The sequence below is a fragment of the Hypanus sabinus genome, chromosome 27, assembly GCF_030144855.1.
Source record: "Hypanus sabinus isolate sHypSab1 chromosome 27, sHypSab1.hap1, whole genome shotgun sequence".
Classification (NCBI taxonomy): domain Eukaryota; kingdom Metazoa; phylum Chordata; class Chondrichthyes; order Myliobatiformes; family Dasyatidae; genus Hypanus; species Hypanus sabinus.
Genome location: NC_082732.1, coordinates 29,460,038 through 29,487,977, shown reverse-complemented (window position 1 = coordinate 29,487,977; position 27,940 = coordinate 29,460,038). Strand labels below are relative to the sequence as shown.

The following is a 27,940-nucleotide window of genomic DNA, read 5'->3' as shown; positions in this document are numbered from 1 at the left end:
GAGGATTGGCATGAACCAGGAGACAACATCCCTTTTTTGAAGGCCTACCTTTAATAGTGTATGTTTGAATATTCAGTAAATCTAAAGTCACATCAACTTCTTTGACTAAAGTGGATTTTAGATTCTAAAGATGCTTCAGAGTGTGGTGCAGATACTGCCCTTTCATTTCCAGAACCTGGATTCTTGTTCTGTCCAGTTCTTTAGTTAGACACAGATCTACACCACATACTGTACCTGGAAATACGATGGTGATCACACTGAAGCTATTGAATACCCAGTGTAAAAAATGTGAAAATGCCTTTTTGGTTCAGGATGAAATGCCCTTTTGAGATTAATCAATAACTGACCTAAAATCACTGCTTATTAATCCTTAAAGCGAAGATGTTCCACTAGTATCGTTCATCTAATTGAAGTAATCAAAACTTTGAGAGAGCAAATAAAAAAAATTAACATGTAAATTATAACTTCATTTTGGAGGCTTCAGAAGACAGTTCAGGCAGATTATCTTTTTCATTGGTAAATCTTAACTGTTGATTTCTTGGACCCCTTGTAGTAAGCGTCAAATAGAAAAAAGAATCAGCCATCTAAAAAAGCTCTTCTTTATGATTAATGATTTTAAAAGATTGATTAAAAACAAATTTTGCTGCTTCCTCTTTGGGTTGGCTACTGTAATGATAGAATTTAAGAATAAAATGTAGGCTAAAGCATTCACTGCAAGGTCCTGTTATGCAGATGAGATTTACTTTGAGTCTTATCTACTATTTAAGACAGAAGTGCAAAATACATAGCACCAGCATTACTTGGAAAGAAATGTGTTCTCCCAGTGCCAAGGACATAATTTACTCCCAGCCAACACCAATAACAAATAATTTGGGTACTCACTTCATTATTTGAAAAATCTCACTGTGTAGATTTTGGCTATAATGATTGCCTTGCAACAACATTAAAGCTCTAAAATGATTTTGACAATTTTTGGGGCATACTAAGATAATCCAAAATGCTATGCAAATATGTTCAAAGGCCAGTGAGGCATTACAACAAAGACTGAATGACTACAGGTCTAAACTTGTCTTTGGTTGAACATTAACATTCAATGGTACCCAGTCCAATGGCAGAACTTTTCTAGAGGAAAAACAAAATTTGCTTTGTAAGTATTGTAATAGTCTTGATATTTAACAGAAATAATATTTGCTGATACTATTCCTGAATTGTATTTGCTTGTCATTATTCTTGGGAGGGCAGAAAAACAGAACATTACTGAAGTGCTGTTAGGTTAATGCTCTGAAGTTGAGCAGGCCACAAATTGAAGAACAGGGACACACAAAAGCAACACAATTTACTTGAAATGTAAGGGAGTAAGGACACAAATAGTCCTTGGTATTATTGTTCAATCCCAGAGCATAATGTAAATTGCAATAATAAAACAAAATCTAAGTTTAAATAAGCAGATTAAAACATTTGCTTGGGCATGAAGGAACTGAAATTTGCAACTTAATAATACTCAACCATCTAAGTGCATTTTTTATTTTGTTGACCAAAATATATACCTATGCCAGTTTACTGGCATAAACATAACAAGTGCAGAATAAACTCTTCCCCATCCATTATGATTTATTGCCTTTGGTGCATGTTTGATTTTCATACACTGTAAACATCTTGAGATTCCTTCCTCCCCTGCCAAACTCAATATGTCTAAGGAACAGCAATATTCTTTCCTCATTTCTCTCTGCTTTTCCCAAAGACTTGAGCTTTATGGCCATTCCTTTGCCTTGTCAGTTTTTTATCTAAGCAGTGATGACTAACTGGATTACAAGAGAATTCATAGCAAACAGCAATCCAGTCATCCCTATGCTACATACATCCATGTGATCTACCAAGCGTCAAAGACCAGCAGTTAGTGAAAGGTACTTTGCCTGGTTGCTTCTCTTTATAACTCAATGCCAATTTAGTTTAGACCAACCAAAATAATACAACTGGGGCATTCAGCTCAGTTCCTTTTTTTTAATCTAAATGATTTAATTTCATCAGGAGTGCTTCCATTAAATAAGGTTGCATTCCATATTTACAAAAGTTTCCTGATGTAGGAATTGACTGAAAAAGGACATTTACAACCCTCATTAAAAGATTATTAATTGATAAATTATTGAAGATTTCAAACCCTTGCTCCTTTCACATTTTCTACTTGAAGCAACTGTCCAATTGTGCAAAGGTGGATTGGATGATGCAGTTGATCACACACTGATCTTTCATCTCTGGGACTTGCATGTTACAAGTTGAATGTCTCTTTAGTTGTCTGCTTTAAGGGTAAGTGAAGTGAACTCGGTACCTTCTACTAAATTCCAAATAGCCATGATGGAAATTGGCATAAAATTATTCAGGCAGATCCTCTGCCTAACTCTAGTCCAAATCCAAAGATTTATTTGGGTAAGCATGTGGAAGAATTTTTTCCAATGCTGGCATCTTCCACTTACTCATAACCACAACTACCCTTGTGCTGCTCCAATGGATTCCTGAAAGAGTCCAACAGGATAGCATGAACTTCTACAGGATTCCCAGTTCTCTGACAAGAAACTCTGCTGGCAGGGTTGTGCCAGGTTCAAAGAATTTGGAGACACTGACTTCCAAGAGAAAATTAAGTAGTTAAAAAAAAAACTTTACATTAGTTTTAACGAATTTAATTGATTATTACTACATGAAAGAGCTTTTTTTAAGCTTTAATTTTAAAATACCCTGTATTTTGTTTTAAAAGCAATGCCATTTTTAAACAACCTGAATACCAGTGATGCAGTCTCATTGATCATGTGGATAGCTTTGGCAGTCTCAGGGTTTGGGAAGGCTATCAGGCTATCAGCCCAAAGTGATTCCTATGACCTGATGATCCATTATGAACTGCTAGAAGCTCAGCTTTGAGTTGAAAAGGTGCATTTTCAGCTATTCAACCTTCATCAACAATTTCAGCCTACAGGAACTCACAGATAGGAGGTCATATTTAATAGCTAAAGCTACCATGTCTATCATTTTCTTGTCTTGTATTTGATCAATTCATGCTGAATCTGTTCACTATTTAGCTTTCGGAATCTTCACATTCATAATCGTTCTTCCACTATACAGTTAACAACAGAGGAATTTACATTTATATTGCATCAATAATAAGCAAAGCCTCATTTCCTTTCAAGAATGTCATATAGCAAGGTAGATAGTACTTTTGGAAAAAAAAAAGCAAAATTATAGATAGCACTTGACAAATACTACTAAGTGTCAGCGACTTTTCAGTGTCAGTGCCTGATAACATATACTTTTGTAGGTAGACTGAACTTGACTGGAGTCTTATGAGGTGCTCCTGACTATGTCCATCAACCTTAGTGGAGCCTGGTTATAATGCACAGAGCTCTGAACTTTGATGCAAAGTTATTGTGTATTTGCTAAGATCAGCGTAAGGAATGTCCATACTGTTTTATCTCCAAAGCTAAGCTTAGAGCTCTTACCAATATCACCGCTCTAAAGTGGTTTGTTGCACCATTGGAGGTGCATTATTCAGGAAAGTAATCAATTTAAGATCACAATGGGCTTAAGAAACTTCTCTTTTTTTTTGGAAGAGAAAGGACAGCACTTGACATTCCAGTCAAAATATGTATTTTTAGCACATACCATCAGAACAGTTTGACTGTAACTTTTTGTTTACTGATAATGGCAGGTTTTTGTTGGTGTCTAGTGAATTCAATGAATTTGAAAAATTAGAAAAGAAATACTTTCCAGCATATAGAGGGGATTAAAAGTGCTTTATAAATTCAATTTCTTTTAACTTGAATAGCAGAGACAGTACAAGTTTTCAAACTTAGTACCTTCAGGATGTTTTACTGTCTCATCATTCTCTCCTATCCCACTAAAATATTCCTGTTCACTAGCAATTATCTCTGTTACAAATAAGCTATTTGCTATATATAACCAATCCGTTAACCCGTGTGAACTGTAACAGATTCTCATTTAACTTGGCGTTTCTTTTTTCAGTTGCTGTATGCAAGAGGAAAAAATATCCTTGTTTTTCTTGCCACTGCTTACTTCTGCATTGCTTTACCAATTGCTACAGAGGAAACAAGTAACAATGACTGTACATGGCCAAAAGCCTCTGATTTTGGTAACAGAGACCCTTCATGAAGTGTAACAGGGAAAGGTGGCTGGTGGGAAAATCCAAACTCATCCTAATGGTAGGTGGTTGAAAGTCAATGACAGGATAAAAAGGTTCATCTTACCCTTCTGCTGCTCAAAAGGCTGCCATGTAAATATATGCAAGCAAACTATGAAAGAGCATTTCTCATGTGAACTAAGCTGGGTGAGAAATCAATGGGAAAATGACAGCATAAAGCAAAATTAAATTACAGACATAAACAGTAACATAAGCAACACATATATACAACATTTTGAAAAACAAAACAGAATGTCAGGACCACTATATGCAGGTGTTTATACCTAAAAGTAAATTGGTGTTGCCTTGGTTTGAATGGTGGGACCAGCTATATCAAATTCTTGTATGCAACATGTTAATACTGGGCTAAAAGATATAGGAAAAAAAAGTTTAGTCTAACATGCTAAGCACCCAGATCAAAGCAGGATTTCAAAAACTCTACCCAATGTTCTTTTCAATTCTTGCTAATTTTCTTTCCATCTCATGCAGTTTTACTGCTTGCAGGAGTCCAGATTCTTAATTCTGAACCACTCCTGGTATCTTTGCCCTAGTGGCCATTATTCCCATTCTTTAGACAATTGCACTGCATATTACTGGGTTAACTATCTGCAAGAATGGATTCTATTTTATCTTGACATGGACTGCAGAAAGGGTTGCCTATAATCTGGAGCTGGCTAACTTCTCTCTTCTGTTGCAATGGGCTCTGAAGCTACACACCCAGTACTTGGAAGAATTTGCTACAAATTTCTTGGAATTGATGCAATTTAAAAAAAGAAGGCAAAGAAGATTTCTCCATCCTCAGTTTACCCAGCTTTATTTATAATAAATTGTTGTTGCGTTTGTGTCTAAAACCCTTCAATATATTCTAAAGTACATTTCTGTTTAGTGAAATGAAATATCTAGTTATGAATTGACACCATTCCACTCTTAATTCATTAATAAAACAGATAAGAGTTTTGTTTTGAAACTTTTACAATGCATTTTTCCCCAATAAAAAAATTCTCAGTTTAGAACTGCTAAATCAGCTGTAGTTTAAAAGTTGTTTGTACACTCATTGATATCACCCAGCTCTAAACTACTGGTGTTTGATGTTGTATATTTAACTGACACAAAATAGAGTCAATATTTTCTGTAGAAATCTCCCTCAGGCAACATCACGATATTCTATTTTAGTGATATAACAAATAGGAGCAGAAATCTGAAGTTACTGCTCCCTATTCTTGTAATGGTGCAGAACTTGATAATACATCAATTGCAGCCTGCTAAAATCAAGAGTTTAACGTGGTAATAAATACACTAACACATGAAAAGCTATGAGGTACCTTATATGCAATATATTTATATTCCTGTGAAATTTTGATGTAATATTGTTAATATAGTCCTCAAAAAGGTTCTATTGCTTCATGTAGGCCAACAATAAGGGGCGAAGCTGCTCTATCTCAGAAGGACCTACAGAATTTAGTGAATTGGTACAGAGGGATGATTTTTAAAAAATCAGTAAAATGGTTCAAAAGTAAATGTTTAGGCCTGAATCCAGCAGACAGTCAGTAGGGCTGAGAGTAAATTGCAGCATTAAATATTAATATTTAAAAAGAAAATATTTTGTTAATCCATTACAGAATATAGCTCATCCATTTTCCCCCTCTTTTCCTTCAACCCCTCACCCCATCCCGTCTGGCTCTGTTACATGAATACATTGCTTGCAAGGAATATCTTAAATTTTACTGCCAGACTTGAGGAATAAAATATTTTTTAAAAAAACAACCCCAAAAAACATTCAATAAACCCACCATGGCTTCTCAGCCCAATCTGTTATCATGCAGGCTTTTTCATTAAAATTATGCACAGGCATATATAGGCCAAATATAAAAGGACGATGATTGAAATGCATAACATGCACCATTGACAAAAGCACAAAGAATTCTGCGGTAATTCTGCCAGAACTGCCACTATACAGATGATGCATTAAATGATTTAGCAGACTCTTAATTAATCAAATGGAAAGGAAAATATAGACAAGGCTTTAAACCAAAACATGAAGGCTAGGACTAGATAGTTAGTGATGGACTGGTACAATTGTTCGAGGAGGTGTGAATTATTTAACTGTGCAGAGGTGCTGCTACCAGGATTGCAATGGCTTGACTCTCTCAGTTGGTCACAGGACTACATACTCCCTGAACAGGTTTTTAAAAACATAGGATCTTATATGAACAAAAGTGAAATGGAAAAAAATAACATTTGAAAAGAATTTATTTGTGGGATAAGTATGAGAGTGGGTTTAAATTTGATAACTTTTATTTAAAGACTTGCACAGGTACAATAAGTTGAAAAGTCAAGTTCTGGATTCTGTTTTCTTTTTTGTGACTATACTAACTATAGCAACAAATTGCTCTGCTCAAAAACTTGTTTTTTTAATTATCATTTTAAAATTAATGACACCTCATTTCTGACTCCTCCGAGGGCATAGTTTTCTCGCAATTCACTTCATTGGAAACTTGTATAATTTTGAAAGCAGCATCCGGATTAAAGTTGAAAATGTTTTAAAGTCTTGAGTATCTTCTTGAGCTCATAATTTCATATTCCTGACATTATCTGGAAAACAAGTGACATACACTCCTCAATGTTTAGATGTCCTTTCATTGACAACACGCCCAAAATCTAACTGCATTCTGTTGCCACAAAACTTAAAATGATCTTCAAAGCAGTAAGTCAAAATTGCTCTGATACTATATAAATTCACGATTTTTCTAACTAGTCTCTTATTGAATTCAAGATTACAAATTCACCCTTGTACAACATCATAGAAAATAGCATGTTATTTGTTACCACTCCTTATTTCTGCTTTCATAATGGGTCTCCTCATAAATGCACATTGAATTGTATCTGTCACTTACTTGAAAATTCTCTTAAGTTTCCATGCCCTGTGTTATTACAGACCTCACTGATGTGGTATACTTTGGTATTACCAGCAAATTTTGAGACTGGAGTCCAGCTGATGTCCAAATCAACCATATATACCAAGGACAGTATCGAGCAGCTACCCTGGGCAAATGCTGATTTACTCCCACTTTTTGTTTCCTCTCAACCAACTTTGTGTTCATATTGCTGCTATTTTTCTCTTACTGGATTTTGCTAACATATTTCCCTTGAGACACCATCAAACTGTGTGAAAACAATACAGTCACTGACTCAATGTGGACTTTAGCAAGTCTGCTAGTTTACTTTGACCCCACTTTAGTTTTTTTTTACTTTCCTGTTTCATCTCCCTACACCATCTATATTCCTCATGAGCATCATTGTTTAACCCACATTTATCACACGTCTCATTTTAAGCCTGAGATTAGGTTTTATGTATTTATTAAAGAAACACAAATCTTTGGTGCAGCCCTTTACATCTGCTTAAACATATAGACAATAGACAATAGGTGCAGAAGTAGACCATTCGGCCCCTCGAGTCTGCACCGCCATTCTGAGATCATGGCTGATCATTCACTATCAATACCCAGTTCCTGCCTTGTCCCCATATCCCGATTCCCCTATCCATCAGATATCTATCTAGCTCCTTCTTGAAAGCATCCAGAGAATTGGCCTCCACCGTCTTCCGAGGCAGTGCATTCCACACCTCCACAACTCTCTGGGAGAAGAAGCTCTTCCTCAACTCTGTTTTAAATAACTGACCTCTTATTCTCAATCCATGCCCTCTGGTACTGGACTCTCCCAACATCTGGAACATATTTCCTGCCTCAATCCTATCAAATCCTTTAATTATCTTAAACGTTTCAATCAGATCCCCTCTCAATCTCCTCAATTCCAGCGTGTACAAGCCCAATCTCTCCAATCTCTCTGCGTAAGACAGCCCTGCCATCCCAGGAATCAACCTAGTGAATCTACGCTGCACTTCCTCAATTGCCAGAATGTCCTTCCTTAAACCTGGAGACCAAAAATGTACACAATATTCCAGGTGTGGTCTCACCAGGGCCCTGTACAAATGCAAAAGGACATCCTTGCTCTTGTACTCAATTCCCCTTGTAACAAAGGCCAACATTCCATTTGCCCTCTTCACTGCCTGTTGCACTTGCTCATTCACCTTCATTGACTGGTGAACTAGGACTCCTAGGTCTCTTTGCATTTCTCCCTTACCTAACTCTACACCGTTCAGACAATACTCTGCCCTCTTGTTCCTGCTTCCAAAGTGGATAACTTCACATTTATTCACATTGAATGACATCTGCCAAGTATCTGCCCACTCACCCAGCCTATCCAAGTCTCCCTGTATTCTCCTAACGTCCTCTTCGCATGTCACACTGCCACCCAGTTTAGTATCGTCAGCAAACTTGCTGATATAGTTTTCAATGCCCTCATCTAAATCGTTGACATAAATCGTAAAGAGCTGTGGTCCCAATACAGAGCCCTGTGGTACCCCACTAATCACCTCCAGCCAGTCCGAGAAACACCCATTCACTGCTACCCTTTGCTTTCTATCTGCCAACCAGTTTTCTATCCATGTTGAAACCCTGCCCCCAATGCCATGAGCTCTGATTTTACTCACCAATCTCCTATGTGGCACCTTATCGAATGCCTTCTGAAAATCTAGGTACACAACATCCACTGGCTTACCCTCGTCTAACATCCTTGTTACACCCTCAAAAAACTCCAACAGATTAGTCAAGCATGATTTGCCCTTGGTAAATCCATGCTGGCTCGGCCTAATCCTATTTCTGCCATCAAGTTGTGCCACTATTTCGTCCTTAATAATGGACTCAAGCATCTTCCCCACGACTGACGTTAGGCTAACAGGGACATATGTACTTGATCAATCTTATATTCAAAAACTTTCCACTATTGACCGCTAACTTTCCGTTATTTGCTGAAATTCCTGCCAGTTTGTTTAGAACAGATATCCTTTTGCTTAATTGAACTTTGTCCTTTTCAATCACAACATCTTTAACTTTATTTCTTCATTTTATTAAGTTTTTATATCAAACTTTACGCTTTAACTACTCTTTCTAAATTTTCTATCTTCACCCTTCCCTTTTCTGGGTTCTCTCTTACCTCTTCTCTTCTAATCTATCATCTCCCCCAATGCCCCTCCTTCCCTTCCTCACATAGTCCACTCCTCTCCTGTTAGATTCCTTTTTCTTCAGCTCTTTACCTTTTTACCTATCATCTCCCAGCTTCACTTTACCCTCCCAATCCCACCCACCTAGCTTCACCTATCACCTTCTAGCTTGTACTCCTCCACCTCACCCCCCACCCTCTTATTCTAGCTTCTTCCTTTCCAGTCCTAATAAAGGGTCTCAACCCAAAACACTGGATGTTTATTCATTTCCTTAGATGCTGCCTGACCTGCTGAGGTCCCCTAGCATTTAGTGTGTGTTGCTCTTTCCTAATTGTTCTAATTTAAACACATTTGTTACCTTTATTCTGGTTTTGATTGGTACAATTAAAATAAGATCATTCAACATCAACTCTATCCATATTCTGCCTTAATTAACGTAACCTTCAATATATACAATGCACAGTAATAATATATTTTATTACAGCACTAACCTTAATTTTGCATTTAAATGATAGACAATATTTCAATGAATGTATGTTTCTCACTCGACTTGCACTTTCTGTTGTACTTAGTTCCAGTGTTCTGAAATGTCAGCTCTCTCAAATACACTGGCATGGATTAACATAATATTCATACAGTCCCTCTCTATTCATTCCTTCTTACGGTTAGTCATTCACTCCAGAATTCTATAACCATTACTACTACACAGTAAGGGTGCGGAACTAAATCAAGCAGTTGCATGGTAGCTGAACAATTCCTTACAATAAATCTTGGAGCAAATTTGCAAGGAGAGTTTAAATATTGTAAAATTGTTCAGCAGTGGTGATTTCAGTAACTTTTTTCCCAGACCCACTTTGCTGAAATAAGTACCAGTCTATCACTAAAATAACCTACAGCAGAGAATGCAATAATTACTAATTTACAATGAAACCTGCACTAAATGGTCACTTTCACCAATGCAAACTACTGGCCAACAATGGCTGAACAGGTATTAAATGGCATGTCCTGAATTAAGTGATCATGGCAAATTTGGTTGTGATTATAATATTTAAATTGGCAAGCCTCAAATTCTTTTAGACAATATTAAATAGTGAGTGATTTAGATTGTTCAGCTGTGGAAAGCATCACAACCAAGTTCAAGGCTGTCTCTCTGAGATGGAGCAGAATTAGACCATTCAGTCTTGCTGCATATTTGCTTTCAGGGGTTGCTGGTCAGCGAGCAGGGTAGTGCCCCTCCCAGACCACTGAGGTCTGTTTTAGGATCTTAACTGTGGTAAGTGGGCTGGGAGCAGATTCAGAATTGAACACCGAAGCTTCCTGGTCAGAATGGCTCAGCTACTCATTCATAAATTCACTTTTATCAGCAGGACCACAACTTGCCACCCACTTAAATAAGTGACTTTTAATGACTTGAAACCCCTTCATTTTCACAAGTTTGTTTACAGGTTTGAACAATTACTTAGAATTCAGTTAACATTTAGCCAGCTTTGAATAACATTAATGTAATATATTACAAGATATATTAGGAAACCATTTCTATTTTTTGTAATCTAGTACCTGACATCCAGAAAGTAGAATAAAATCCGGGTTATTTTATACACTTAAATTGGAATCCGAATCAATTTTATTTTTATTTATTTTGCTCAAGTTGATGTATTTCTTTGTGGATTTGATCATGCCTATTGGAATAAGATTGTTTAGTGACACTAGATGTCTCCAGGATATAGTTAACACTTCAACTGCAATAGTAAAACATTGTTAACTGGTTAAACTGCCAGTTATTAGTGATAACAAAACACTATTCTTGTATTCAGTATTAACCCCTCCCCCACTCTCTAACAAGCTGCATCTCATTTATTTGACAATTGAGGATTTCCATTGCTTCCACCATATCAGTCACATCACCAGATGACTGCAGGCTGGTAAGGGGTTAATCTGGCTGATGGCTCCATATTCACTAGGTGCTTAGCCATTCTGCAGCACCTACATTTCACTCATGGTAGACAGATCAAAGGTGGTGATGAATCAGCATACAGGGAGGGAGATTAAAAGTCTGCTTAGTGATGTCATAACAACCTCTCACTTAATGTCAACAAGACCAAGGAACTAATTGTAGACTTCAGGCAAGGGAAGACCCAGAGGTCCATGAGCCAGTCCTCATCAGGAGATCAAAGGTGGAGAGAGTCAGTAACTTTAAATTTCTGAATGTCATCATCTCAGAGGTCCTGTCCTGGATCCATCATATAAATGTAATTGCAAAGAAAGCACAACAGCGCCTCTACTTTCTTTGGAGTCTGTGGATATTTGGCATGACATTAAAAACTTTGACAAACTTCTATAGATATGTATGGATAGTATATAGCCTGGTATGGGAACAGGATACCTTTGAATGAAAAAATCCTACAAAAGGTAGTGGATTTGGCCCAGTACGTCATGGGTAAAGCCCTCCCAATCACTGAGCACAGCTACATGAAATGCTGTCGTAGGAAAGCAGTGTCCATCATCAAAGATGCTCACCACCCAGGTCATGCTCTTTCCTCGCTGTTGTCATCAGGGAGAAGATACAAGAGCCTCAGGATTCAAACCATCAGGTTCAAAATCAGTTACTACCCTTCAACTATCAGGATCTTGAACAAAAGAGGATAGCTACACTCTTCTATTGCGATGTTTCCATAACCAATGATCTTTAAGGACTTTTTACCTTGTTATTTCATGCTCTCGTTATTTATTTATACTTGCATTTGCAGTTTGTTGTTTTTTCTGCTCTACTTGCTCTTTCATTGATCCTGTTTACAGTTACTGTTCTATAGATTTGCTGAGTATGCCTGCAGAAAAAGAATCACAGGGTTGTGTGTGGTGATGTGTATGTACTGTGATTATACATTATACTTTGAACTTTATTTGACGTAACCCAAAGGCAAAAAGATCACTATTAGATATCCTGAAATGAAGAAGTGGGAGGGTGAAAAGTGAATCGTATGTTCACTTTGAGCATAAATGTTTAATTATCTTTAGAATCAATGCACCAGCACCATTTAGTAGTTGCTAATGAGAATGCGTAACCTTTAAGTGGCAACTAGTTTACAAGGTGACGTCAGCATGAGGTATGATTGACTTAGATAAACTAAACCTCCTGCTGCTTAATCAAAGTGACCAAAAGAACAGGTTTCAATTTGGTAGTTTCATACTTACCCAAGTTTAGATACAACTGCAAGAGCTTCCTTGATCCCCATTCTAATCAGCAGACCTGTGCCATTTAGCAAAGGGAAATGGCAAGGCTGCCTGATGCCTCTTACGGGGATTCATTTTTAAGAACATATTCTTGCAGACTAAAAACTGTTACAGCCTACATGTTACACGTTCCCAATAAGTATAACAAAAAAAAATTGAGGAGCAAGTTAATGGGGGGGGGGGGGGGGAGGAAGGATCACAACGTTAAGAAAAAGTAAAATGAATTCTAACATCTCGCAAATACTAATTAAATCAAAAATCAGCCAAAGCACACACTTACTGAAGGTGCTGTGAGATTTTCAATAAAAATTAGAAATAAGAGTTGCAAAGGAAGAACACAGATTTCTAAGAATATGTTAATTCTATCTACATAACATTACCATAAGCGACACACCTGCTCACAGAATGAGAGGAATTCAAAATGAAATGCTGGCAAACCTGAAAGCATGTAGTCAATGGAAACTCAAGATGCTAAACCCTAATGGATTGACATTTTTATAACATGCATGGATTAAGGAATGTGATAGAGGCACTTTAAAAAGAAGAAACATGTTCAAAGGTAAGAAGCAAAAAGGGTAGGACAGAATCATTTTTATTTACTTGCAAGATGTTTTTAAAAAGTCAGGTAAGTTGCATTTTATGGGGAGGTTACTTCTCTGGGTGAAAGGGAGGAAGTAGGAGCAGAGTGAACGAACAATCTGTCCCATAAAATGCCTTGGAACAGCTAAGTATTAATACTCATTTCCTGGGTACTGTGTACCTTCAATGATGAATGTTCTTGACTTTGAAGAACTAAATGGATCCCCTGGTAATAAAAAAAGATTCAAAAGAAACCAGAGTTTATAGCTGAAGGCACATTACATTGCAGAATTTAGGGCATGGGAGAGGCAAAATTAAATTCTACATATACATACATATAAACATGACTTCCCAGCTCAGAAAACAGTAGCCTTGTGAAATGCTTGCCTTTATTAGAAACACATGCTATAAAATACATTCAACTTGTAGAAGTTTGATTAGTATGAGTTCAAAATAAAAATAGAGCATTTTATCAGTTGAGGTACAAGAACGCTGTTTAAAAGACAGTATCCCTTTTGTTTACCTACATAGATTAAATTTTAAATGTAGTACCAATCAAGGTACTTGACAAAATTAACTGGAACAAATGTACCATGAATTAGATGATTAACATAGCAGGAGTGGCAGCGAGTAAAACATCAGCTACAAATTTAGATTAATTGTCTCAGAAATAATTATGTATCACCAAAATAACCCAAAACCCTAATTTATGGCCTTCTGCCTCGGGATGTTGTGCCTTTCTCTTCACCAATGCAGACAACCTTCAGCAATCTTGACATCTGCTGTCTAAACTTCTCTGCTTTAAGACTCACAACCTCCCATTTTTTACCCTTTCAAGAGACTCCTTAAATCTACATCTATAGAGACTTTTTATGAATCTTTCCTTCCAATGTCCCACAAAGTACCATACTTCCCAAATTTGCATAGGAGAGCCAACGTGAAAAAAATCACATTCCTGGAGACAAGAATCAAGTTTGTAGCATCAAACAGTGTAATGCATAGACAAAAACAGTGAGGAAATATTTCTGTTAGTTCCCTAATGGTTCAAAACATTTATCAATTGAGCAGGTTACCCACACAGATTAGACCTAGGTCAATTAGTTGAAGAATTCATACTAAGTGCATGCTCTTGATTTAATCCTCCTGGAATCAGAGTGAGAATGAATGTATTTGATTGCCTCTTCTATAGTTTAATTTGACAATAATTGTTATGAGTTAACAATTTAACATCAGCTAATTCAGCATAGGTTAGGAGTTGTATATATTGTAAACTCAATGTCATTTTTTTCCAAGAAGGGGGGCGATACCCTTGTATGAATCTCAAAGTATAACATCCGATGGTTTTGAATTAAGTTTAGAGAAAATACAATGGCAAGAAGTGAAGAAAAACAGAATTAATTACTAAAAATGGGGAAAATCTAAAACCTCAAATAAAAACTACTTGTTACTTGTCACACATGTGATATGTTACTAAGATTGCCAAAAAAAAAATGCATTTGGGTTTGTGAAGGTTGTATTGTAGATAGTGGGAACTTGAATTATGAAAAAATATTTCTGGAAAAAGTCAAGCAGCCAAAATGTCGTAACAACATTATTTTTCAATTATTTCTCTCTTCAAATATTGACTACATCTGGAGACATGACACTTGGAGTTGCTCAACTACTGAAATGAGGCAATCAATTCTAATTATTTGACAAGAAGCTTTTTAGTAAAGAATGCTTTAGTGCAAGAATGATAACACTGAACGACTGATGTAGCACACTCACTTTGAAGGACAGAATGGTTCTTTGTCAGCTAAGCATTTTCAGCTCTGAGTTAGAAGGGACAGGACTTTAACCTTGCTCTAGACAATGCAATCAGAGCTTCAGCTCTAAAGTCCTGATTGACATATTGTAAAATACTTGGAAAAATTCCTGACCATTTGACATAGAAGCAGAATTTGGCTGTTCGGCCCATCAGATTCTGCTCTGCCATTTCTTCAAGGCTGATTAATTATCCCTCTCAACCCCATTCTCCTGCGTTCTCCCTATAACCTTTGACACCCTTAATAATCGAGAACCGATCAACTTTTGTTAAAATATACCCAATGATGGCCTCCACAGCATCATGGGATCTCCTCACAAAGCTAACACTAATCTAATCTTCATTAGCTGGTTTAGAGAGGATTATGATCACAAGAAGTTCTCCTCAATTTTTTAATTAGTCTGTGAATCCTTGTAATACTTTCACCAAGGGGAAATGTATGAAGGTACATAAAGTGACATGAAACACACACCAGCCAATTCTCATTGCAAAATGAACATTTTTACAATGTCACCTTACAAGTGAACTGCTTGCACTCTGATGGAAAATCCCATGTGTCTTGGTGACCTGCAATCAAAATCCACACCCAGCTGCATTTCACATCCATGAATTTGCCTGTCTACATTCAAATGATGCAGCCGTAATTCCACTTCATGCTCTACATGTGATGGAAGTTAAAGCCAGAATTTTTGACAGGCGTCCATTGAAAGTTAGCCTAGTCCATTCAACCAGCAGACACATTCACAGTTCATGTAGGATGACAAAAGGGACATTGTTTTATAAACCACTTCTACTTTAATGGTGATGCCAAAATATTACGAATAGCAGTCAGTTCTACCAGTACCAGACTGGCTTAAATAAGAACATTTCTGTACTGATCTGTGAAGGACTTTCACTACAATAATTCTCCAAACAAAGCTGACAATTTGAAAGTGTGTTAGCAGTTTGTGAACAGTATTACCTAAGCCATCCAATACAGCACAATTCCCTTACATATATACTTGATTTTCTGAAGAAACAAATGAACAAAAACCATCTGCAAAATGTCTACCAAACATACTTCAGCAGAAATGGAGCTACTTTCAATAGAACTACTGGAATCCGGAACAGGGCAGTCAGAGTTAATAGTTAACGAAGGATGGGAATTCACTTCATTCCACCTCTGAATCCTCTGAAGTTTAGACACTACTTTCAGAGTGGACATCCTGCCCATCTTTATATATGAGATGAGGGAGAAGAAATTGTGGAAGAGGAGGAGGGAATGAGCACACTGCAAAATAGGAGGTACGTTTCAAAACTCCATTTAAATCATTCCTTATGTGGAGCTGCAGAACTGGTCTAAAGACTCAAAGGTGTTTTATCCTGGTCACCCTAATTTCCTTCTTTTGTAATGATGTGGACTCCATCTTGGGGTAAATCCCACAGTTAACTCTCTGTAACCATGTACAAAAATTGAACAACCTAGTTGATAATAGGCTATTCATCTGTGATAACCAAATCAGATTGTATTTTCAGTTTCTGTCCCTAGGAATGGGAACGCTGGTTGTCTGGATCATCCCTTAACCACTGCTGACCTAGCTGAGATCAACAATGCTTCCTTCTTTTGGGTAACACGTTAGTAAATGCAAAACAGGTTCAAAGGTGTTGAATCTGGTTCCAAAAATCACACCTCAAGGAAGTTAAGCAGAGCTGGATGCAGTGAAGATTTAGTAGGAACTTTTCCTAGAGAGCAGTTGCATTTAGCAGGAGGAGAAATATGGACCTGTCATTTTATCAAGTGATGATGTTGCACACAAATGGCACAATGTGGCTACAAAGCGCACAGCTCTTATTCCCCTAATCTACTGCAACAGGATCTCCCCAGTGTGCAATAACCAAGGGGAACATGCTCCAGCATTCTGCAGATTCCTTTCCAAGTTGCACATCAGCTTTCTTTAAATGTTGTGGAACCCAATTTGGAGAATGCTGTACCCAATAGCACAGTGGAAGTACCTTTATGTGAATGAGTGCTGACTACCTCTTCAAGGGCAATTAGAAATGGAAATAATTGTTGGCCATGCCACTGTCAAACTGCTACCCCTCCCAATACACCATCCTACTCTCTACTACTGCATCATTCTAAGCTTCTCTTCATGGAAATTATAACCTGAATATTTTCCATCACTTCGCCCCTAAAGTTGCGGGACATTAGAAAATTTCAAGAGTAGACACCTCTGATAACAGATCTGAACAAGCTTTATCTAAGAGGCATATTTAGGAATTGCATCAAGGGTGTCCAAACATTTCACTCTCAGGCTTTTCCCAAGCTTTGTCTGTTGCATTTAAAAGCAATCTCTTGTTCGCTTTGCTTCTTGCACCTGGAACGTGTAGGTAGAAACAAGTCCTACTCATTACTTTGCCAGATACACCTATTAACACATGTACTTGAGTAGTATGAAAGAAAAATAAATTGGTGGTAGAATAGGGATTTACTAGTCGCCAGAAGCCTGGTATTGCGTTCGCCCCTCTCATGCTACACCAATCCCAACCATCCAATTTAAAAGATGCCAATTTATATTTCTTGAACCTTTACTGAAAGTTTCTCATTGAGGCAGTGTTAGGTGAGTGCATTTTCAAAATGGACAGAGTAAAAGTCTGTGTTAACATTTTTACTTATATGATGAAACTCACCTTCCATGGGCGTGTTTGGGTCTGGCCTATTTGCAAATACCACATCCACGTATTCCAACTGTAACCGCTCAAGGGAGGCTTTCAGTCCTGCCAATCCAGAATACAAATATCCATTCAAACCAGATGCAATTAACAAAGCTATACACTTATTTTGCTCAGAATGTGTGTAATTGGCAGAATAAAGTGACAGTGCTGTACAACAGGAATAAATCAACTATGTTAGAATTAATTTCTGAAAGGAAATTTAAGATAGGCATGTGGAAATGGGTGGCATGGTAGTGTAGTGGTTAGCACAACTCTCTACAGTAGTGGTCGCCAACCAGTCGATCACCAGTTGGTCATTGTAAACTGTCCTGAGATTAGCCTAGGATTAAATTGGGAGATGGCTGAGTGGCGTGGCTCAGAGGGCCAGAAGAACTTATTCTGTGCTGTGCCTCAATCAATCAATAAATAAATAGTTACATAATAAACACAAGAGATTCTGCAGCTGCTGGAAATCCAGAGAAACTCAGCAGGTCAAGCAGCATCTACGGAGAGGAATAAACAGTCACCATTTCAGACTAAGAACTTTCATCAGTCCTAATAATGGATCGGCCAGAAACGTCAAGTTGTTTATTCCTCCCCATAGTTGTCAAGTGACCTGCTGAGTTCCTCTAGCATTTTGTGTGTGTGGTTCTGGATTGTCTAATGATGCTTGCACCAAAAGCTTCATATTTTGTCAACTGAAGTGGCAACATCGTTTACTTAGCACAGCACGACAGACTAATCAGTCATCTCTTTAGATATATATATATATATATATATATATATATATATATAAAATAGTATCTCATCATTGAGTCTAGCCATCTACATTTGGGTTTAATGTAGATAGATGTTAAACTTACACATTAGAGTCTAGCCACCCATCAGCATTACCACAACTAAATGTCCTCCCTTGGGGTCTTCATTGATCAGAAACTTAATCTGATCAGCTGCCTAAGTGCTGTAACTACAAGATCAATTTAGAGTCTTGGCACCTTGTGGACAGTGATTCACTGTCTGATTTTTACATAATCTAAACAGCAAAGGCCAAGAGGAGTCTGGCGTGGTCTCCAGCTGGCCGGGTGAGTACAAATCCAACACTGGGAGCTCATTTACCTGGAACAACCCAGCCTATTTAATTGGAATCAACTACCCTATTCACTGCTTTTGTTAGTAGTTGCATTGTACACTATCGACAAAGTATACTTTTCACCTGGGCTATTCTGACTGCAACTCCCAAACCTGTAACACCACCTCTGAGGATAACCAGGAAAGCAGATGCAAAGAAACACCGCCACCAGCAGGCTGCCCTCCAATTTGTACCCCATCAAGGCTCGGAAAAACAATCGCTTTCCTTCATTTCTTCCTGCCACAGTTCTATTGAAAAATTTCACATAATGCTATTGGGTAGAAAGTTCCAGAATTCAGATACACTGAAATTAAGGAGAGTTCAGAACCACCTTCTTAAGAGCAAATAAGTATGTGCTTTAATGTTAATGTTGATGACCGTCTCCTTAGTCTTTTTCACTTTTCCCTCGTTTGAAACATGGGATAACTGCTTAAAACAGATTTCAGTTTCTATATGCTTCTTTTGATGTTAGTAAAGTTGCTGACATTATCATGAACACCTTTAAAATGTTTTCCTTAAATAGCTGCTTTATAAGAAGGCTCCGAACCAATTATTAAGCAGCAATTATTTTTTACCAGCATGACACGCTACCTTCTATAATATGCTTTCTGGAGAGTCCTCTCTCAGTCTCCGCCCTACAAAAAAAACCAGTATTAGTTAAAGTTTACTTAGCAAATAAACTTTGGTTAGATATTGTTTACATTTATTCAAAGACAACAGTTGAAACATTAAAGCATACTCAAATATCTGGTTACATACTTTCCACCCCAGAAGATTTTGGTTGTGATGACAAGACTTGAACGTCTGTAATGAGAGAAAAAATGTTGGTAAATGGCTTAGTCTACTTGACATGTATAGTGTTGTAAACTTAAACTATTGGAGTGTTCATACAATACAGCAAAGGACATTTGGGTTTAAGTCACACAATCTAGGATATTATTTGACATTTTCTTGTGCCACAGCACAAAAGGTTAATGCAAAGGTCTCAACAGTGAAGATTAGTTGCAGGTTGTTCTATATCTATGGCCCTCTGGGCATGCATTACAATGACAGAAGGAGCCATCAATTCTGCGATTAAATGAGACTTAATAATAGCCTAAATCCAGTTTGGGTTTTTATCTGGACTTTTCAGCTCCTGACTTCATTCCTGCCCTGAACTAATTCCACAGATGAGGGGAGAGTGGTTGACCCTGACATCGTGGCAGCATTCAATGAGTCCTGGAGCTCTGGTTGTGAATTCAATAGAATTCACTGGAGTTGCACTTCACACAAAGGAAGATTGCTGGATGCCAATCATTCCAGCAGTAGAACATTTTATATAGTCTTCCTCAAGCCACTGTCCTTGCCCAGTCACCAAAAGCTTCTTCATCAATAATTTTTCTTTCTCCGTAGGCAGCATTTGTTGATGATTGTACAACAATCAATTCCATTCACAACTCCTCAGAAAATGAAAGATCCTGTGCTTGCATACAGTTAACTCAAGAAACTTTGCACCACCCAGGACAACGTAGCCAAATTGATTAGCATTCCATTTGCTAAACATTTGTTCTCCCCACTACTGGAGCACTGTGGTTGCAGTCTAACATTTTCCAAGGTCACCACAACTTCATCTCTCAAATCTGTGAGATCTTTTGAGCAGTTCAAGAAGTTTACTCATCACCAATGGTCCTGACTGAAAAATATACAGGGAATACTTGAAAAGGAGCGGCTGTCCAAGATTAAAAACAGAGTTTGCGTTATGTGGTGACATTATGAATATGATTTGATGCAATAATTCTAAGTAATAAGAGGGCAGGTTTCCAAGTGAGAATGGTGGAAGGTGGAACTGATTCATCAATGGAGGGTATGCTTTCATTTTTGTTTTCTTTCCATAGTCTGTTACAAAATGAGACCATTGTTGATGTGCATTCTACAAGACTTAAAATGGTTTAAAACATTTACATGGAGCACACATTCAGTACAGGTAGCTATGTTATAACACATGAGTTATGTTCCTAAGAACGCATGCACTTTAGAAAGTCACTTTACAATAGCAGAGTAGGCTGCAGATTTGAGCAGATTTTCTTAAATCATGACTGCACTATAACTACCCAATGTGGTTGGTGTAACACAAATTATATTCTTTCATCCATTATAACCAATTTATGTTATGGAAACATACATTATACCAGAATTAGCCATACAAGAGAATCAATTCAGTAACAGCCTTTTCTATTTTTTTGAAATGTTACTTAATTTTGTTATGGCATGGATAATTTCTTCTCAAACTACAAGGTACATTAAAAATAGTGCTGTTGACATTATTTTTAACTTGGCTTTCTTTATCCAATATTCCAATGTCAGTTTGGCAAAACAATGTAATTTCTATTACAAACAATAGTCTTAGAGAACATGTGACATTAGCAATGCAAGTCTTAAATGTTAAGTTGTACAGTAATGCCATAGAACCATTTGTGTATTCTCATATCTGTAAGATTACCTCCATCCTTTCTTCTTGATAATGTTCCCCAATACGATTTCTGCCCTGTAGAGAAAGAAGAAAGTAAGGTTAAATATCTTTTACAACTTGTTTGGATAATAAGGTTACTTTTTTTTTAAAGTTTACTTCCATCTTGGTTATCACTGCTTGAATCCCTTTTCTCTCCTCCTTTATTCTCCTTATTCCCAAGTGGTTTTGAATCTAAAGTACTTAAGATGAATTATTTTAAACACAAAATGGATTTTATTTTCAGTGAAACAGAATGACAATCATCCCAGGTCATTTTGCACAACTTGAAAAGTACGCCCAGCATTTGTCACCTGACCCCACCCCTTTGTAAACCAATGCAATTTATACACTGGAGAGGCATAGAATAATGCCTTTGCTGAGCACTGCAGAGAAATGTAGACTTCTGTGTCCTGGTACTGTGTATACTTGAATAACATGGTCATCGTATCACAGGAACAAGATACAAGGAGAGTCATACCAGATACAAATCATTTAAGTGCAGGAGTAGGCCACACAGGCCCTCAAGCTCATCCTGATATTCAATAAGATCATGGTTGATCTGATCATAATCACATTACTGCCAAGACCTAGTAACCTTTCACCCATTTGCTGATCAAGCATTTGTCTATCTCTGCCTTAAAAAGCCACCAAGCTTTGGGAAACTGAATTCTTAAGAGTCATGACCCTCAAAGAAAACTGTGCCACATCTTTATCTCAAATGGAACAAAAGTTCTATTTCTTCAATAACTGAAATATTCTCTCCACATCCATGCTGTCAAGACCCTTTAGGATCTTTCAGTTTTCAATTAAGTCTCCTCACACACTTCCAAATTCCAGCTAACACAGAAGACAAACTACCCATTCCTAGAATCAATTTACTAAACTTTCTCTGAACTGCATCCAATGTCGGAATGCTTCTGTAAATAATGAGACTAATATTGTACCCAGACTGGTGTGATCTCACCCACATCCCATGTAACTGAAATATAACTTCTTTGTTTTTATATTCAATTCCCTTTGTAATTGACAATACTTTTTTTTAGCTTTTTTAATTACTCATTCGCCTTTTCTGAATCATGCAGAACACTCTGATTCCTCGACATCCTCTCATTATTTAGAATGTGCCCTTTTTCACTTTTCTTGTCAAATAGACTACTTCCTCACCTCCCCCCCCCCCACATAATATTCCTTTTACCAGGTCTTTTCTCACTTAAGTTATATATCACTCTTTGCAACCTCTTTATATCTGTCACAACTTATTTTCCTTTCTATCTTTCCACTATCTGCTAATTTAGCAACCACAGCAACTTGAGACCCATCTTCCAAGTCAACTAGAGGAACACTGAAGCCTCCAAACTGAGCCCTATGGCACACCACATTACATCTTGCCAGCCACAAAAAGACCCATTTACACTTAATCTTTGTTCCACACCAATATATTACCTCTTACTTTCAGCAACAATCTTTGTCATGGCATTTTACCAAATGTTTTTAGAAATGTACAGTAAATCTCCACCCATTTCCCTTCATCCACAGCATATGTTTGTAGTTCAAAGACCCTCACTAAATTGGTAAAAGACTGATAAGGTGACTATTAGCCACTTATTGGAGCTTTCTTTCGCATGACAACAACCCACCCTATTCCCAGGCTGCCATTCTGACGTTTCCCACGTGCCTTGAGCACATGGCCTCGCATAATGCTTTGTATTGAGGGTCTGTAAATTAAGATTATTTAATATCAACTTCCATACACAAGTGTAAAGGAGAATGAAATAATTGTTACTCCAGAAATGATGCGGCGCAAAAAGAAACATCATATGATAAAGAACACAATTATAAAAAAAAGATAAAGATAAATACATAAAAAAGCTTACTGCTTGGGGAAAGTACCTGATTTTAGTCTGGTGGAGCTGGCATGGATGCCAGGACCATATGTGGAAACATCTAATTCTATTAATGTGGCATGCCTCCCAAAATGCAGCATATTGCTCCATCCCTCTTAATACCAAGCAATCTACTGTCTTCCATCTCCCTTATTCCACCTACTCCCTCAAGCAATCTGTTAGCAGGTGCCTCTGACAAATGATCTACTACATCTCTGCTCCAGATTCCAAAGTCATCCCAATAATACCCACTAAAAATCAAAGATTCCAATCTTTGGCCCTTGGGTACAACTGAAGTTTTATGTAGTGGACCAATAACCAAAACAGACACTGAAGACCAGAACTTGCACCTTTATGGTACACTGTGATGCATACATTGGAATTGTAGGCATAGGCTTTTATTGTGATATGAATTCAGGAGTACCAATGAAATTTTTGAGCAAACAGTAAATGTACATGCATTAACTTGAAAACTGATGATGTGAGTTATTTGTATGTAACTGCTTCACAAATGAGTCTGACCCTCACCTGACATCCACATTGCATAGCTGGAAAGTGATGAAGGGGATTCATTTTCAGCAATCTACTTTTGAGCCCAGATGAGCATGGTTCAGGAAGTGAACTGGGGCAGTAACTATTTTTTACATATATAAATAGTGTGCATGAAGAGAATAATTTGGCTTTGAAGGACACTACATCAATCAGATATTTGGAGATGTAATTTTCCCCTAGCAAACCAAGGTTAACCACTCCAAAACAAGCTTAGAAATAAAATCACACATATTAAAATTGTTCATGAAATCTATTTCATAATTTTGCTGTACATGTAAAAATAATTAATGTGATTTTCTTAAACACATTTATGCAAAGGCTGGTTAAAACTGGAGAATGGAAATTTCTGACACCTAGAGCAAAAATTCTCGAGAGTTAAGAGCATGTGAACATGGCAGCTGCTGGAAATATGGAATCAAATGTGTAGATAAGTGCAATTGCATGCACTTAGAATGAGCAACTGAAGACGAATTTACCCTTTCAGCACACACAGAGTTGGCACCAGCATAACTAGAAACAAAAAAGTTCCTCTTGCTTTCTTCACAATGTGCCTCAGTTTCTTCTGCAGAATACCCCAGATATACCTAAATGTTCATCTCAGGTTTTCCACAGCAGCTATCCGTTAGCAGCCTCAGATATATCAATTTAGTAACAAATACACTATACCTTGCTGGCTTTGCATTTTGTAAAGCAATTTTCGAGCTTGCTGATTCATGTACTTTTGGTTTTGAGCTGTTAGCAACATTTCTCCCTGGCAAGCAGCCCAATATAAATGACATTCACTGTTCTATAAATACACCGACTTATGGAAATTTCAGTATTTAAAAAGTTTTATCAATAACTGGAGGATATAACGAGGTATATTCAACAAGCGTCCACTGCTTATAAGACCAAAAGACATAGGAGCAGAATTAGGGCATTTGGTCCATCGAGTTTGCTCTGCCCCACTCCCCAATCTTCTCCCTGAAACCTTCACTGGCAAGTCTGATCAAGAAATCATTGAGCTCTGCCTTAAATACACCCAAAGACGTGGCCTCCACAGCTGTCTGTGGTAATAAATTCCACAAATTCACCACACCCCGGCTAGAGAAATTTTTTCTTATCTGTTTCAAATGGATGCTCCGCTATCCTGAGGTTGTGCCCTCTTGTCCTAGACACTGCCCCCCCCCCACCATGGGAAACATCCTTTCCACGTCATCTCTGTCTACGCCTTTCAACATTCAAAAAGTTTCAATGAGATCACTCCTCATCCTTCTAAATTTCAGCAAGTACAGACCCAGAGCTATCAAACATACCTTATATAATAACCCTTTCATTCCCAGAATCATCCTGTGAACCTCCTCTAAACCCTCTCCAATGCCAACACATCATTTTTTAGATGAGGAGCCCAAAACTGTTCACGTGTGAGGCCTCACTAGTGCCTTATAAAGCCTCAGCATCACACCCCTGCTCTTGTATTCAAGACCTCTTGAATTGAATGCTAACATTGCATTTGCCTTCCTCACCACCAACTCTACCTACCAGTTAACCTCTAGGGTGTTCTACACAAGGACTCCCAAGTCCCTTTGCATCTCAGATTTTTGGATTTTCTCCCTGTTTGGAAAATAGTCTGCACATTCATTTCTACTACCAAAGTGCATGACTATGCATTTTCCATCTCTGAATTTCATTTGCCACTTTCTTGCCTGTTTTCAAGTCCTTCTGCAGCCTTCCTGTTTCCTCAACACTATCTGCCCCTCCACCAATCTTTGTATCATCTGCAAACTCGGCAATAAAACCACCTATTCCATCATCTAAATCAATGATATACAGCATAAAAAGCAGTCCCAACACCGAATCCTGCAGAGCACCACTAGTCATTGGCAGCCAACTAGAAAAGGATCCTTTAATTCCTACCTGCTGCCTCCTACCAATCAGCCAATGCTCTAACCATTCCTGTAACACTATGGGCTCTTAACTTAGTAAGCAGCCTCATGTGTAGCACCTTGTCAAAGGCCTTCTGAAAGTCTAAATATACAATATCCATTACATCCCCTTTATCTATCCTACGTGTAATCTCCTCAAAGAATTCCAACAGGTTTGTCAGGCAAGATTTTCCCTTAAGGAAACCATTCTGACTTTGTCCTATCTTGTCCTGTGTCACCAAGTACTCCATAACATCATCCTTAACAATTGACTCCAAAATCTTCCCAAACATTGAGGTCAGGCTAACTGGTCTATGATTTATTTTCTGCTGTCTTCCTCCTTTCTTAAAGAATGGAGTGACATTTGCAATTTTCCAGTCCTCTGGCACAATGCCAGAGTCCAATGATTTTTGAAAGCTAATTACTCTACAATCTCTACTACTACCTCTTTCAGAAGCCTAGAGTGCAGTTCATCTGGTCCATGTTACATATGTACCCTTAGGTCCTTCAGCTTTTTGAACACCTTTTCCCTTGTAATGGTAACTGTACTCACTTCTCTTCCCCCACACCCTTCAACATCTGGCACATTGCTAGTGTCTTCACAGTGAAGACTGAAGCAAAATACTAATTTTGTTCATCTGCCATCTCCTTGTCCCCCGTTATTATTTCTCTAGCCTCATTTTCTAGTGGTCCTATGTCCATTGTCATTTCTCTTTTATTTTTTACATTCTTAAAAAAGCTTTTACTATCCACCTTGATATTGTTGCATTGCTTGCTTTCATATTTAATCTTTTCCCTCCTAATGATTCTTTTAAGTTGCTCTCTGTAGGTTTTTAAAACCTTCCCAATCCTCTGTCTTCAAACTAATTTTTGCTTTGTTGTATGTCCTCTCTTTTGCTTTTACTTTAGCTTTGACTTCCCCGTCAGCCATGGTTCTACTATTCTGCAATTTGACTATTGTGTACAGTTCTGGTCACTGAATTATAGAAAAGATGTCAACAAAATAGAGAGAGTACAGAGAAGATTTACTAGAATGTTACCTGGGTTTCAGCACCTAAGTTACAGAGAAAGGCTGAACAAGTTAGGTCTTTATTCTTTGGAGCATAGAAGGTTGAAGGGGGACTTGGTAGAGATATTTAAAATTATGAGGGGGATAGATAGAGTTGACGTGGATAGGCTTTTGCCATTGAGAGTAGGGGAGATTCAAACAAGAGGACATAAGTTGAGAGTTAGGGGGCAAAAGTTTAGGGGTAACACGAGGGGGAATTTCTTTACTCAAAGAGTGGTAGCTGTGTGGAATGAGCTTCCAGTAGAACTGGTTCGATATTGTCATTTAAAGTAAAATTGGATAGGTATATGGACAGAAAAGGAATGGAGGGTTATGGGCTGAGTGCAGGTCAGTGGGACTAGGTGAGAGTAAGCGTTCGGCATGAACTAGAAGGGCTGAGATGGCCGTGCTGTAATTGTTATATGGTTATTTCTTCAATTTTGGAATACAGAACATCTATCCTGCGCCTTCCTCATTTTCCCCAGAAACACATGCCATTGCTGCTCTGCTGTCATTCTTGCCAGCATCTCCTTCCAACTTACTTTCTCATACCACTGTAATTTCCTTTTCTCCACTGAAATACTGCTACATCAGACTTTACTTTCTCCCTATCAAATTTCAAGTTGAACTCAATCATATTGTGATCACTGTCTCCTAAAGGTTCTTTCACCTTAAGCTCACTAATCACCTCCGATTCATTATATAGCACCGAATCCAGTATGCCAGACCTCCTCGTAGACTCAATGACAATCTACTCTAAAAAGGTTGTAGGCATTCAACAGACTCACTCTCTTGAGATCCATTTCCAACCTGATTTTCCCAATTGACCTACACGTTGAAATCTCCCAAGTCAATCATAATATTGCCCTTTTTGACAGGCCTTTTTAATTTCTTGTTTTAATCTGTGGTCCACATCCCAGCTACTGTTAGGAGACCTGTATATAACTGCCATCAGGGCTCTTTTACCCTTGCATTTTCTTAATTCAACCCACAAGGATCAACATCTTCTGATCCTATGTCATATCTTTCTACTGATTTGAGCCAGTCTTTACCAGCAGAGCCTTGCCACCCCCTCTGCCTACCTTCCTAACTCTTCGAAACAACGTGTAACCTTGGACATTTATTTCCCAACTACAATCATTCTTCAGTCACGATTCATGATGGCCACAACATCATATCTGACAATCTGTAATAGTGTAACAAGATCATCCACCTTATTTCTTATACTCTATGCATTGAGATATAACACTTTGAGTGCTGCATTTGCTACCCTTTTTGACTCTGCATCTCTAATGCACTGATACTCACCCTGCTGGCTGTAATTATGTCCTACCATCTGCCTGCCCTTCCTAACAGTCTGACTGCATGCTATCTTTGCTTTTTTAC

At 37.8% G+C, this 27,940-nt stretch overlaps 1 protein-coding gene across 11 annotated transcripts in view; it reads right to left on the bottom strand.

Moving 5' to 3' along the window:
- The window catches only part of kcnab2a (potassium voltage-gated channel subfamily A regulatory beta subunit 2a), a 318,636-nt gene that overhangs the window by 29,945 nt on the left and 260,751 nt on the right, over nucleotides 1-27,940 (bottom strand). For all 11 annotated transcript variants that reach the window (XM_059952120.1, XM_059952119.1, XM_059952118.1 and 8 more), the window contains 4 exons: nucleotides 21,159-21,203; nucleotides 19,439-19,483; nucleotides 19,271-19,314; nucleotides 17,527-17,613 (listed from right to left, as the gene is read on the bottom strand). In XM_059952120.1, the coding sequence (XP_059808103.1) occupies nucleotides 17,527-17,613; nucleotides 19,271-19,314; nucleotides 19,439-19,483; nucleotides 21,159-21,203 (221 nt within the window). The remainder of the gene's footprint in view (nucleotides 1-17,526; nucleotides 17,614-19,270; nucleotides 19,315-19,438; nucleotides 19,484-21,158; nucleotides 21,204-27,940) is intronic.